Source organism: Sphaeramia orbicularis, chromosome 18 (genome assembly GCF_902148855.1).
Source record: "Sphaeramia orbicularis chromosome 18, fSphaOr1.1, whole genome shotgun sequence".
In the NCBI taxonomy this organism is placed as follows: domain Eukaryota; kingdom Metazoa; phylum Chordata; class Actinopteri; order Kurtiformes; family Apogonidae; genus Sphaeramia; species Sphaeramia orbicularis.
Genome location: NC_043974.1, coordinates 15,561,660 through 15,576,315, shown reverse-complemented (window position 1 = coordinate 15,576,315; position 14,656 = coordinate 15,561,660). Strand labels below are relative to the sequence as shown.

The 14,656-nt window shown below is 38.4% G+C and overlaps 1 protein-coding gene across 2 annotated transcripts in view; it reads left to right on the top strand.

Moving 5' to 3' along the window:
• Window positions 1-14,656, top strand: part of ehbp1l1a (EH domain binding protein 1-like 1a) — a 73,356-nt gene that overhangs the window by 43,979 nt on the left and 14,721 nt on the right. The window contains exons 12-21 of one of the 2 annotated variants that reach the window (XM_030161776.1): window positions 1,860-2,075; window positions 3,233-3,292; window positions 3,376-3,505; window positions 5,708-6,148; window positions 6,304-9,666; window positions 9,747-9,812; window positions 9,979-10,161; window positions 10,806-13,489; window positions 13,572-13,626; window positions 13,811-14,005. In XM_030161776.1, the coding sequence (XP_030017636.1) occupies window positions 1,860-2,075; window positions 3,233-3,292; window positions 3,376-3,505; window positions 5,708-6,148; window positions 6,304-9,666; window positions 9,747-9,812; window positions 9,979-10,161; window positions 10,806-13,489; window positions 13,572-13,626; window positions 13,811-14,005 (7,393 nt within the window). The remainder of the gene's footprint in view (window positions 1-1,859; window positions 2,076-3,232; window positions 3,293-3,375; window positions 3,506-5,707; window positions 6,149-6,303; window positions 9,667-9,746; window positions 9,813-9,978; window positions 10,162-10,805; window positions 13,490-13,571; window positions 13,627-13,810; window positions 14,006-14,656) is intronic. The other variant, XM_030161777.1, reaches the window with a different exon arrangement.

Genomic DNA, 14,656 nt, shown 5'->3' with positions numbered 1-14,656 from the left:
GAGAAGTAGTTTAATTTTCCAGTTCCTAAAGCACATTAATATATTAGTATATTAGGAACAAATATGAAAACACTGGAACAATAAGCAGTGTGTGTTTTATTACCCCGCCCCATGAAGGGGAGGTAAGGCGTGTTGTTTTTGGTTCGGTTTGTTTCTTTGTTTGATTGTTAACACTTTAGCAGGTTGAATTCATACTACATTGGGTTTATAGATTGCTAGTGACCCAGAATAGACATCATTACATTTTGGGCAAAGTAGGTCAAAGTTCAAATTTTTTATGAATTTTTAAGATCTTTTTTCCTCATTTATTTATAATGGGCACAATTTCACATGTCTATAAAAACATCAATTTTGTTTCAGTTTACTTCAAACTTGGCACATATATAGAGGCAGTTAATATGCTGACATCATGACATGCCTAGACATGAGACATCGCTGGATCGATGCCAAAATAAGCTACAATATGTGCGAGGGGCGGGGTTTGTTGTGAATGACACTATTTATTGTTTAATGTACAACAGCACTTTGGTTTTCTTTGAAATATTAAATATAATTCTAACAGAACTTCAGTTTAGCCTCAGTATTAACCCTTTCATGCATGAATTATGAGAACCTTAGTCAAGATTTTTATTTTTTTTTTTAATGTTTTTATTCCTCCTTAGGCATGAAAAAACAATGCGATCAAATTTTTTTTTTCATGGAGTTACAAAAATTTCCACGCATTTCATTTTTGAAGTAAAGAAACGTGTTTAAAACTCAATATCATAAAGTGATATAAAAACAATGAAATAAAAACTTTTTTTTTAAAACTTTTTATTTATTAATTTTCAAAAGAACAAACAATGAACATGAGATCATCATGGGTGTTACAATTAAACTTAAAATGTTCTTTTACATCATGCACACATACATCATTGTACAATCATGGTTGTATTAATCAAGGTGCGTACACAATCCATTTTTCCCAGCGTTCAGTACATTTCTCCAACTCAAGTCTTAAAGCAAAAGTAAGTCTCTCCGTACAGTAAATTTCTTTAATAATCCCACGCCAGAGATCCAAAGTTGGAGGGTCAGGTTGCAATCATTTTCGGGTTATAGCTTTCCTACTACTTGCCAAAAGTATCTTCAGTAAGTATTTATCCTTCTGAAGGACTGTTTCCGAAATAAAAACGTTTTTAATGCTGCTAATCTGATGTTTTCTCACATTTTAACATATTCTAATGCTAGTTATTACTCACTTCATGGAGATAATATGCAAAAAAGAAAAACTGTTTTATCTAACAAATCACAATTGATTTACACTCAGACATGTTACTGCAGATGAGGTTTATCAGAAACAGCAAAGTTACAGTAATGGTGTGAATGTCAGTGTATGAGATGATGCATACGCGTCCACTGTGTTGGCTGATATGGAACTAAAACTATAAAACCCATGAATATACAAGCTGAATATACAGCTGTAGAATAACTGTCCACTGTAGTGACCACCATGCATGAAAGGGTTAATATTCCTTCTATTATAATGTGCAACATCATCCACAAAATGTTGAATTTATCAGCTGGAATTATCTTATCAAGTAGATTCAGTTTTAGTGCATGATATTGGTTGACTATATTTTATGCATATTTTAGATTGTGAGTCTGATGTTTACTCATCTGTTAGTTCAATGTTTGGCGTCTGGCTTTGGCTTTCAACCCCTGCATGCATTAATTGCATTGAAAAAGACTCCTGCTGAACCTGTAGGAAAGCATAAATTTGATTTTGTTGCTGATATCCCACTCTTTGTTTCCTCTCCTCTACCCTTTTCTTCTCCACCTTCCCGTTGCCCCTCTGCTTCATCGTATTTCCTTCCTGTCAGCTTCATCCTCTTTGCACACGGGTCAGTCTCCAGAAGAAAAACCCCAAACAGGGTCTGGATTTATTCCCTCCTGGAGACCCCAGGTCACACCCCCAGTAGAGACCCCCACTCAGAGTCCACACTCTGCTCTCTCTGGACCTCCTCCGCCTCTTCCTCCTCGTCATCAGCCTCTTATATCCCAAACTGTTTTAGCCTCCCCCAGTGACCAAGATACAGGTATTGAATCCAGTGAAAAACATGATATGTGACTCAGCCTTAAATAGATCCAGACTTACAGCACCCATTCCAAATCTTCAGGCCAGCTTTGTGGAATTTTGGACTCTTGACCCCAACCCACTCCCTTCGGATTGGGATTAACACATAAAATGGACACCCTAAAATTTAATACAGTTTGGATGCCTTTTTAAACAATATGTGAAAAATTCATATTTCCATACTCAAAACACTTTCAGGACTGTCAAATGCTATATACAATATGCACTTCCTTCTTTACTTATATGCTTATGGCTGCTCTTTACACTTTATAATGTTGCACTCTGCTGCTATGTAAACAGTAACAGAACCCATACCCACAACACTGCACTACCCACTTAACTTAAAATAACTTAACATTGCAGTCGTTATTGTCACCTGTACTTTATATATATTACATATTCTGCACATTTTGATACTGGACTCACATTTGTGTGCATGTGTGCGTATCATTTTGGTTTTTTACTTGACTGTTTTTATACTTATACTGTCTTTTTAACTTGACTGTTTCATACGTATATGTTTTTTTTTATTCGTGACTGTCTTATAATTGATGTGTGTATTTTACTTGAACACCTTACAGAACATAAAACCAAATCCGTTGCACTGTACAATAGTATGACAGTAAAGCCTATTGTATTGTATTGTATTGTATTGTATTGTATTGTATTGTATTGTATTCTATTCTCTTCTATTCTATTCTATTCTATTCTATTCTATTCTATTCTATTCTATTCTATTCTAACAAACTGTAATGTTATTATGTGCTGTGCCATGGGAGTTGGCTGACGACTTACTCATTATCTGTCTGTACATCAATAGAAAACCATAAAAAAGTGTTTTGTTTTTTTTTTGTTTTTTTGTTTTTGTTTTTTAAGAAGAAGAAGAGAGAAGAAGAGTAAATTCTACATGTCTGAGAAAATGACTCCCCCGTCTGGTAGTTTTAAGTGTTGCAATCAATCCAGCTGGAAGTTAATGATGCTGATAGTCATAATGTCTACAGATTGTGATTTTGGTCTATATGAATACAATTTACTCGACTTAAATCTTCTATTAAATGCTGTGCTGTGAGAGTGGGGTACAACATGTATAATCACTGCCTCCATATTCTTTCTTTTTAGAATTCCAAAGACAGCTGAGCACACTCAGTGAAGAGGACAGCCAGAGTACAACACCCACTAGTAAGCATGAACACAAACTGTAGAAAAAGCGCTACATCTGTTTGAAACATTTGCATTTCTAAGTCTTGTTTTACGTTCCTCAGCTCCTGATCCCAGAACGTCTGGATTTGTGGGAATGAACAGCGCTGCCGGCCGGAGACCAGAGCTGTCCAGAGCTTCAGAACGGAAAAGAGACCCATCATTTGGAATTGAAGTTGTCAGAACATCTGCAGGGTGAGTAAAAGTTCAAAACATTAACAACTGTGATGCTCTTTATATTTGGTATGTTCAGCATGGTGTTCATAATGCCAAGACTTTTCATTTAATGCCTTTTTTTTTTAAAATAAAAAAACTAGCACGGCATGTATTTACCCTAAAAATGATTTGCTGTGTGTATCAGAAATGGCAAAGGGTATGCAATGTCATGATACAAATGATGAAAATAGTTTTTAAATGTTTGTAGTCTGTTTCACACTTGCAGTACATTTCCTCAGCTGTCATTGCATAGAAATGTGATCACACACACAGCAGCTGTCTTATTAACGGAGAATGAAACAGCTGAAATTGACATTTAGCCTGTTGAGGACAAAGATTCAAAGGTTTTTACTGCTATTGCACTGATGGTTACTGAAGTTTTGAAACTAGAGCCTTCAGTACGTTGCATTTGTTTGGCGTCATAACTCTCTTCCTCCTTCTCATGCAAAAACTGCTTTCATTAACATATTTTATCTGTGAGAAAATTAGCATCTTTCAGCTGGCTTTTATACTTTAATACTGTATTTCACTTTGGTATGAACAAAATTTACAGTGTAAGGTCAGTTGTACAATTATTGCTTAATGATGGTCTGATTTTATCCTTAAGGGCATGTTCTGGTCAGAAACAGTGTAGTACTAATCTCAGTTTATCCCACTGTGTCCCACATACTGTCAATTACACGTTAAATGTTGTTATACAGCAGATGTAAAGATGTCCATCCTTCTGCCTGTCTAAGATTAATGTCCAGCCAATTTCTCGAAGGCTATTCACCTTTTTATTTACCACTGTGAGAGGTGCAGACCACAGCTTAATGGCTGAATTTGCATTTTTTAAAATTAATTTCTTCTTCTTCTTTTTTTTTTTTTTTTTTTACAAATTTTTGAAAAGATTGAAAGTAAAGACTTGGCCAGAATAACTTTAGTCTTGTTTTGACTGAGCTATCCAAAAAGGACAGTTTTTTAGTTAAATCTAGTTTGCAGTTATCTTTAATTTCAAATTCATTAGTGAATCCCTGGGTAGGCAGGGTATGAGTGAGCAGGAGGGGAAAAGTGTTGTGCCACTGGGCGGAGTATCAGTATGCTCCACTTACTTTTTCACTTGTTTAAATGTTAAAATTCTTCACTTGGTAACTACATACCCAAAGAAAACCCACGTTTACAAGCTCAGCCATTCAAAATGATTAGCTTTGGGAGTGCCAGTTAGGCAAATTCTGATAATTAGATAAAAAATTAATTAAAGAAATAATGGAATTACTAGTAATAGTAGTAACTAGAATTCACGATTGTTAATTTTCACTGCAAAATTTTAGTTCCTTGCCTTCTGTTAAATACCTTTTATCCTAGATTATAAAAGGGAAGTGGACTCTGTCTGTATGTGTGTGTGTGTGTGTGTTTGTGTGTGTCAGGCTGACTGCTACATTTTGGCAAACTTATGTATTTTTGGTCAAGGAAGAGACTAGTGAAAACAAGTTGATAGGATCAATATTTTGGGAGATATTAGTAATTTTGGAATACAATGACCCCCCCCCCCCCCCCCCCCCCCCCCAGTGGCAAATCACATTGTTATGCCCAGAATCGTAGACTCATCATTGAAGTGGGCTAACTAGCAACAGATAAACAATAGGGCCCCATTGCCACGGTATCAAATTTCATGTGCAGAAACAGACATGCCAGCTGAGAGGTTATTCAACTGAAAATGCCAGTGGAATTTACTCAGAAAGTAAAGAAAGTAAAGGAATGAACTGTATCAGAGGATCTAGAACCCGTGACCCCACAGGTCAACACACTAGTGCACATATAATCTTGTAACTATTAAGCATTGGAACAACTACCAATGCATTCTTGGCATTGCATGAAGTATCCTTTGCCTAACATTTGCAGTTATAAGAAGTAATTTTGTAGTTTTTAGATTTGAAGTAATAATGGTCAAAGTCTTGTTTATGCGGTGTTCTATTCCAAATGGTTACAGCTTCTTGGCAAGACTTGGAGATCCATTTGATTTATTACATAAAGGTTTGGATCTTCAAAACTTTTGCTTTATATAGTTGAAGTAGCTTCTTGCTACGTTGCTCGTATGCTGTTTATTGAAATTCTTGGCCTGGATGTGACTGCATTACTGCGTTGGAAAGACTTCTTACGTCATGACATTATAACTCTGATCTTCATGTGTTTATCCCTCAGACCTCAGAGCATGACCTCACTCCTGCCCGTTAACCCCAGAGCTCCCTTAGACCCAGAGCTAAAATATAGTGAGATGTCAAAAACACAGATGAAACAAACAAAATCAAGGAAAACAAGGGCATCCTCTAACATCCAGCCAACACTTCATCCTCGTACTTTTACACCAAAACCAAATCCTGATGTTAATGACTCTACATCTTCTACATCAGAAAACAAGCGTCTGGTCCAGCCAACTTTTCACATGTCCAAGATGTCTGTTCAGATAGGAAATCCAATTGCCCAACCAGATCTGGGCCACCATGTCCCTCTTTCTGCTACCCAATCCCAACATACCTCAGGATCACAGCAACCTTTGCTGAACTTGCCTCAAATTGCTACAACGAAACCAATAATGGCAATAGGAGATGCCCGTAAAAAGGAGGTTGTAACTATGGATTTGGGGTAAGTTTGTATAGTTTGCTGTCTGTTGAGGCTTGTATAGTTTTTTTTAACTGACCAAAGTTATTTTTATAAGAACAGAACATCTGCCATACAGCTGTAAAGTGCCTCAGTCTTTTTGTGATTACATTAATCTTTGGTGTCTCCTGTTCCTTCAGAAATGAAATTGTGTCATCTTGTGTTGGAGAGGATAGTTCTGCTTTCCCTAAAATGATGATGAAAAATACACCAGGAGTTAAGTCCCATGAAAAGTTTATTGCAAAGAACTCATATTTGGAGGAACCGCAAAAAGAGACTCTAAAACCTGTAAACCCTTTTCTTCCAATACCTCAGACCAATAAGAAGATAACAAGCAGCACGGATGTCTCTGACCCAGTTACTTTGAGGTCACACTCTTATGTGGGATTACCACTGAAACTGAACACTGAAGTCAGTATGGGAGAAAAGTCTTACATATCATCGTACATATCTAAGGTGGAACTTGGTCCATTATGTCCAAAAGGGAGATCTCATTTGCCATCTACAAATCAGTCTGAAACTCTGGTTAAAGGAACAGTAAGAGAGCCAAATATGATTGCATTACTACCAAGTTGCCCACAAATGTCCAATATTCCTGGCATGCCGTCTTTACTTCTGGCACAAGTGATAGTATGGCCTGAAGATAAGGATCTACCGTTTCAGAAGGTACCCAGCAAAAGATCGCCACTGCTTCTGTATTCAAATTATTTCAGTTCGTTTTATAACAGTGAAGATATAGCAGAAATGGTGGCTTTAACCCCATCTTGTGTCAGGTCTACTAGTTTTTCTGGAGTCCCATCTATTTTCAGAAGCCAGCCAAACATGGTAGAATTCTTACCCACATGTCCTAGGGTTTGTAGAGCACCAGGTTTAGCTTCTGTAGGATCAGACACTGGCTATGAAAACTGTGTTTGGGAGAGAGATTCTCTGTGGAAGAAACCATTGCAGACAAAACAACCGTTTGTAGTAGATTCGTCTTGTGTTCAGGAGCAAGCACTCAGTGACTCTAAGATGATGAAAGTCATGGTTTCCATGTTGCCAACATGCCCTAGAAAGGCCAGAGTTGAAGGGTTTCCTTCTGTTCCACCGAAGGAAGCTCCAAGTAGTCCAAATATGGCCAGTCTTCTTCCTACATGCCCCAGTCAGACAGTTATTGCAGGTATGCCGTTTAGACAAAACAGCATGGCAGATACTGAAAACTGGCATAGCTTGAAGGAATTCATGTTAGAAAGAGCATTCAGAAGTACTCTTGTTCTGGTTCATGAAAAGACACATGAAGAGAAAGAGCTTTTAAAACATATGGTAAATATATTACCATCTTGTCCCAGACAGGCAACTGTTTCTGGTTTTCCTTCCGTACCACACGACAGACAGTCTTTCCTTGGTTTTTCGTCAAGAAGGCAAGATCCCAGCATGGTAGAATTTTTGCCCACTTGTCCAAGAAAAACCAAAGTCATAGGTTTACCATCTAAAGAACCAATTAGTGCTCACAGCAAAGGAGACCAGAATGTTTCAGAAAATAAACATTGGCATCATCTGAGGAAACTAATCAACAAAAGACCAGAGAAAAAAACACAAGCTCATATTGTTCATTGGGTTCCAAAAAATACAGAAATCCTTAAAGACATGTCAGATATGTTGTTAAGTTGTCCTCAGAAATCTACAGTGTTTGGCTTACCTTCTGCTCCACGACCAGAGCCAAATATGGTTAATGTGACACCCTCATGCCCCAGAAATAGTAGAATCCCTGGTTTGCCTTCAAAGAGACCTTGTTTATCTGGCGATAAGGAATGGTCTGCCCATAAAAATTTGCAACCTCACTCCCTAATGATCAAAAGAGATGTGCACATTTTGAACACATCTTCTTGTTTTGATAAAAATACTGCGAAGAACATGATTTCATTATTACGCTGTTGCCCAGAGTATGCTAGTATTCCTGGATTTCCTGCTGTAATGCAGATGTTAGCTGGCTCTAGCATGGTGAATCTTTCACATAGCTGTACAAAGGTATCAAGAATTCCTGGCATGCCACTTAGTGACACCAACGAAAAAGCAGAATGGATCATGGATAGAAAGTCACTTCTACTCCCTAGGGATAGGTCTGTGCTTATGTTACATTCAGAGGATGTCAGTAGGTTGCATTGTAATGTGATGCTAAAGCATATGGCATTCATGTTGCCCTCGTGCCCTCAGACTGCATGTTTACCAGGCTTTCCATCAGTGCCATGTCAGATAATGGTACATATACCTAGTATGGCGAGTCTGCTGCCTACCTGTGCAGGACATTCCAGAGTTTGTGGAATACCTTCGAGGTTTCAGAGTGAGTCTGTTGAATGGAATGTCGACCTAAGTTCATTATGTGAAAGGCCATTAAGAACCCCACTCCCTGTAATACATGAACAAAAAATGTATTTAACAGGAAAATCACTGGGTAGAATAATGGTGTCAATGTTGCCACCTTGTCCCAGACATTCTGTTATTCATGGAATTCCTTCTAAGGCAGGAAAGACATCTGTGAGAGCTTTTGTGAAAGAAGCTCCAAATACGTTTAAATCCATAGACACCTTTCCAAAAAACAGTACAGTTCCAGGCATACCTGCTAGAAATGTAAAAGAATACAATGTTTGGTTTGTGGACAGAGATCTGTTTTGGGAGAGACCTTTGAAAGGATGGAAGGGAGTAGTTTGCAAAGATATATCAGCTGAGGAAATGTCATATCAGCATAAAAAAATAATGTTGAGTATGCTTCCGTCATGTCCACGACAAGCCCTAAGTCCTGGATTTCCATCTGCTCCACGACCCCAGGCTGTTTGTGGCACTGGTCAGACAGATCCTGACATGGTACAATTGCTGCCATGTTGCCCAGAACACTCTGTTGTCATTGGTTTTGCATCAAGAGGGTTTATTTCTAATTCCAATGTAGTGGGCTGGCCAGTGGTGAATGAAATAATTTTCCTTAAACATTTGAAGCCAAAGATTGCTCTTAGTTCTGATAATTCAGTGGCTCCACAACCTGAACAGTGGCTTCCTAATATGGTAAATATTGTGCCTTCTTGTCCAAAGAAAATGACCATTCCTGGGTTACCATCAACACACTATTCAGAACAGTGGTGGCCAGTTAAAACGTCACTACCAATGAAGTCATGTGAAACAAAAAGGGAAGACCAAGTTCCTCAGTCCTCAATTGAAGATCAGTGTCTTGATGTAGGAACAAGACCCATGCAGCAAGTCCCAAACCAAGCTCTACCAAAGGATGTACAACAAAGAACCAGTTCTGCAGAAGTCATTGCCAAAGAAGTCCCATCATCAGATCATGAGATTCAAGTGGATGCACCATCCTCTTGTGTTAAAACAGCTGGGATATTATGGGACAAAGGCAGTCAAAATAGATTAAATCTTGACTCAAAGGAAGCAAAATCTGATGTATGCCCACCTGTTGGGATGCATAAAGATGAGTGGGGTGCTTGGACACCAAGTGAGGCTGAAGAAGTTCTAAGATCTGGGTGAGTGAGTTAGAGTTGGAGTTCTGTCTGTGTTGTCAATAGGTTCAGTTTTGAAACATGCTTTTCAATTCTGATTTCAGACACTTGCATTGCAGAATGTGGCACTCCATTCCTGACATGCCACTAATTTTGAGTGTTAGGAAGAGGTGGGTTGCTTGGTGTGCAGTAATTTGATGTATTTACTCTACAACACTTGCATAATAGCATTTGATTGATGCATTTGCGGAAAAAATATAATTTGCATTTGTGAGTATTATCTGTGGATTAAGATATATATATATTTTCCCTTGCTGTCATTTGTCATTGCTGCAGCTCCTTGGGGCAAATGGATAACCAAGAAACACATGACATTGCAGATGTTGGTAAAGAAGTAGATACTGCTGAACTAACTGGGGAGGCTTATAGTGTCTGGCCCTTAGAGGAGTCAAATAAGGTGATATCAGTAGAGACACTGGATGTCATGGATAAAGAGAGTGTTAGATATTCTGAGAGTGGGTAAGTGTGAAAGAGGCCTTTGCTCCTGTCCATTCTGTCTAGGTGTATGTTGTGTATGTGCATGGCTTTGATTTGTAATGTTCTATTGAGGCAGGCTCAGGTCTTACGAGTCAACCCCAACTGCAAGGTGTCACTAACAGAGTTATTGAGTGAAATGGGTTGCCATGCAGACCTTATGCACCATGCTGATTATTAGAGGCTTATACTGTGAGTGATTGTTCAGCTGAAGGTTTCAGTTGAGTTGTAAAGTGTGTTTTAACACTTGCTCTGCAGTGTGTAATAGTAGTTGTGTAATTAACCTATTCAAATGCAGTGGCACAATATTTTTATGGGTCTGCAGGAATATGGCTTTTACGCATGTTGTTACAGATGCTTGATCATGTTTGGTGTGAATTTTTGTGGAAATGTACTTAAAAATAACAAGCAGTATTGCAAAATTTTAGCTATATGATAAAATAAGTTGTTATATTTTGAAGTGAGGGCTAGATTACTCATTTCACCTATTTAATAGATTCACGCTACATATTTTATATTTGGTATGTAAAAATTTGTAGAATAATTGTAATAGTAATGGGAATGCAGTTGTGTTTATTCATTTTTATCTCAATAAACATTAAATATAACCTGTTTTACCTTCTCTTTAGACATGAAAATGTTTCACCTCAACCGTCATGCCAGAAAGTTGCTGATGCTGAAAACTTACCACTGTCAGTACATAAATTGGAGCAACAATTAGAAAAGTATCCTACACACAGGACCATTTTGTGGGAGGAACTACCAAAGACTTCTCCAGGAAAATATTCTTCAGACAGAAGTATAGAATGGGAAGAGCTACCAAAGGCATCTACAGATCTGGATAAATTAAGGAAAGAAATGGAAATGATGGAAGAAATGGTTCCGTCCATTCCCAGTGGAACTATGTTCACTTGCCCCTTGTTGTTACCCTTTGACAATGAAGTTAAGACAGAAGCTGGAACACCAGATGTAATGCCATTATATCCAATACCCAGTGGCATGTTAGAATTACCTGCCAGTGCTGAACAGATGAATGAATTTGTACCAGACAATGAGTTTAAAAAGGATGATGAAATTACAAGTTCTGCACAAACTCTTACAACAAAGGGGTACGCATTTCCAGTGGAAACAGGGGTGAAGGAATCATCTCAGGAACAGGAACTTAGTGCAGTGCCAATGCCATTAGAAGGAGCTTTGGATCCAATTTTCCCCAAACATTCCTGTATGCCAGATGCCAATTCAATTTCAAATTTAGCCCCAGTTTGTCCAAAAGAAGAAGCCCTCTTGGGACTTTCATGTGAGGTGGAGTCACCAGCCATATTTCCTGTGTCTTCAGAGGCCATTTTTCCATCTATGCAGAAAGATGATAGCAAAAACTGGGACATTATTCATCATCCAATATTAGAAACAGAAAGCAAAACATTGCTGGTATCATTACCAGAGAACAAGGAAATGACCAGAGACATAGAAGGAGAGGTTCCACTTGCACAAAGTTACCAAAAAGAGTGTAGCATCTATGAGTTTCCTTCTCAAACACAATCCAGAGGTTTGTATGCTGCTGAAATGCCAAGTATGGTCAACATGTCATGCTCATGCACCACAGTGTCAAAAATACCAGGATTTCCATCTTCGCACAGTTTGAATGACTGGACAGTGAGCAAGGAGCCATTGACTTCTCCACAACTGAAAGACAAACACATACCACTCATTGACAGTTTTGAAATGGATCAGAGAGCAGTGAAGGCAATGATTTCTGTGGTCCCATCTTGTCCAAAAGAAGCACAAACACCAGGATTTCCCTCTCATTCAAATCCTGTTACTGTGTATTGCGTACCAAATACTGTCAGCCTTTTATCATTATGTCCTCAAGTTTCCAAAATACCTGGATTCCCATCAGTTGATATGGAGAAGAGTGCTGTATGGGCAACAGAAAACCACTCACTTTTAGTGTCAAAGAGGCTACCAACAAAGACTGTCATATTTGACACATTGAGAGACAACAACAAGTCAGAGCTAAATATGGTTTCCTTGGTACCATCCTGCCCAAAAGTGTCAAGTATTCCTGGTTTCCCATCCATTCCAAATCCAAAAGTTGTGTATTATGGCCTTAATACAGTCAGCCTGCTTCCTTTGTGCCCCAAAGTTTCTGCCATTCCTGGATTTCCATCTCTTGAAAGACATAAAGAAGAAGAATTGATGGTTGAACTGGGTTCACTGATTCACAAACCACAAAGGAACATTCAGTTTAGTATTGACGGTTCACCAGTTCACATAGATAAACCAAACAACATGCATGCTTTAGTCCCCTCTTGCCCAAGAGCATCAAGAATTCCGGGGTTCCCATCTGTCCCTCAGTACAATATTACAAGTCTTCTACCTGCTTGCCCCAAAATATCACTTTTACCTGGAGTTTCATCATTTGAAGAGACTTCAAATTTCCAGTGGGTTTCTGATCAACACACATTATACAACAGGTTTTCAAAGGAGGCAGTTGTTATGACAGATGGCCAAAATCAAGAAAAGGAAACTGTTAAGATGATGGTGGCCTTAGTACCATCTTGCCCAGAAGCATCCAAGATCCCTGGTTTCCCCTCTGCATCTCAGACCAACCCCAAGACTGAACTAAGCATGATACAATTTGTACCTTGCTGCCCCAGAGCTTCAGTTCTTGAAGGATTTGCATCCATGACTGCAGTGGAAAGCACAGGCTGGCAAAATGAAACAAAACCTTTCTTATTAAAGCCTCAGAGAAACAGGGCAGAAATGCTCATGGCAATTTATGAACAGGATCAACAATGTTGCCACAGCATGAAAAGCATGGTGAAATTACTCCCATCGTGCCCGAAAGAGGCAAGAATATGTGGCTTTCCTTCTGCACAAGTTGTAATGAGACCACCAAACATGGTCAGTTTGTACACATCAGCTCCATGTGTTTCATGTGTGCCAGGTTTTCCGTCAGCAAGAACGCTTAGTGCTGAATGTATGAACATACACTCTATAACAACACAGAGCAAGCCCTTATTTGAGAAGCAGCAGAATAGGATGTTTCTTCTTGTGAATTTTCCAGGAGAACATAAAAGTGAAATGAAATATGTGGTAGCAATGGCTCCATCATGTCCACATTTGGCACAAACTCCTGGGTTTCCAAGCATTTTACAACTAAACCCAACAGACAAGCAAACAAAGACTACCCTGTTGCCTGCCATTGAAGGCAATCAAGAATTATCTCATACACAGGCAACTCAGTTAATCCAAAAAAATCCTGGTTCTCCCTCTACGTCTGTTAGAAGCCCCAGCACAGTGCTTGCACATGGTGAGACATTTACAATAATAAGATCTAGGTCACATTCACTTTTCTTTGTCTTTGTGTATTTAAATGTTTACTTTTACTACAGAGGAGAAATATGAAGCCGCTACAGGCCAAGGCACACCCCTTTGTGTAGATAATGGGTAAGTTGGATTGTCCAATGGTCTTGCAGTGTTTGCAGTGACAGGCAAAAAATACAGTGCTTGCCTAACATGGACAGTAGCGCTACCACCAATTATAGAGTGCACGGGTAGCCTATTTATTCTATTTGTGCTTATTGATTCTGTGGATATCCTGTCTCAAAACCTTTTATATTTGGGTCTTTAGTAAAACACAGAAAGAGAAGGTAGAGACAGAGGAAACCCAAAAGCTGAAGAAACTATCGGACACATCAGTGCCAAAAGGAGTCTTAGGTTGGGAAGTACTGGATGCAGAGGGAACAGTAACAGAGAAACAGGCTGAGCCCAAAGAGGAGGAGGCCTCAGGATTAGTGAAGGCGATTGTGGGTGTTTTCCACAAAGGGTAAGTCAGAGTAACTGGAAACTAATCATGAGTAGCATGCAGCAATAACTTTAACTGGTAGTTTTGATATCCATAACTAGCCCTCATCAAACAACTAGACGACTGTAATTTGCTTTGGAATCCTGACATCCTTCACACCTCCATCAAATCTTAGTCTGCTCTGCTTGGTGAACTCCATCTGCTAACTCACAGATTCTCTGCACTGCCAAATATGCGGTGATGGAGAAAGCACTTAAAAATTCAGGAAAATGTGTTTTTTGGTGCAAAATTAGTATGTGCACCTAAAATCAGGATTTATTTTTATTATTATTATTATTATTATTATTATTATTATTATTATTATTATTATTATTATTATTATCATGTTTTTTGTTTTCCAGGAAATGCCTCTAAAACACCATTAAACTGACAAACAAAATAACTTATTTTTGTCATAGTTGGTATTTTTTTTTCTTCATTTCAGTGTGATATTACCATAATGTACATAAAAATATGAAGAGAAATGGAGTGGCATAACACAAAGCTGTAATAAAAAGTGTGACATGCTGTTTTACGTGGATGGTCAAATATCATGATAATATTATACATTGCTTTTTATTCTATTTTTGAAAAAAAAAAAATCACTGGCTTTGCATGGAATTTACTTTCAGT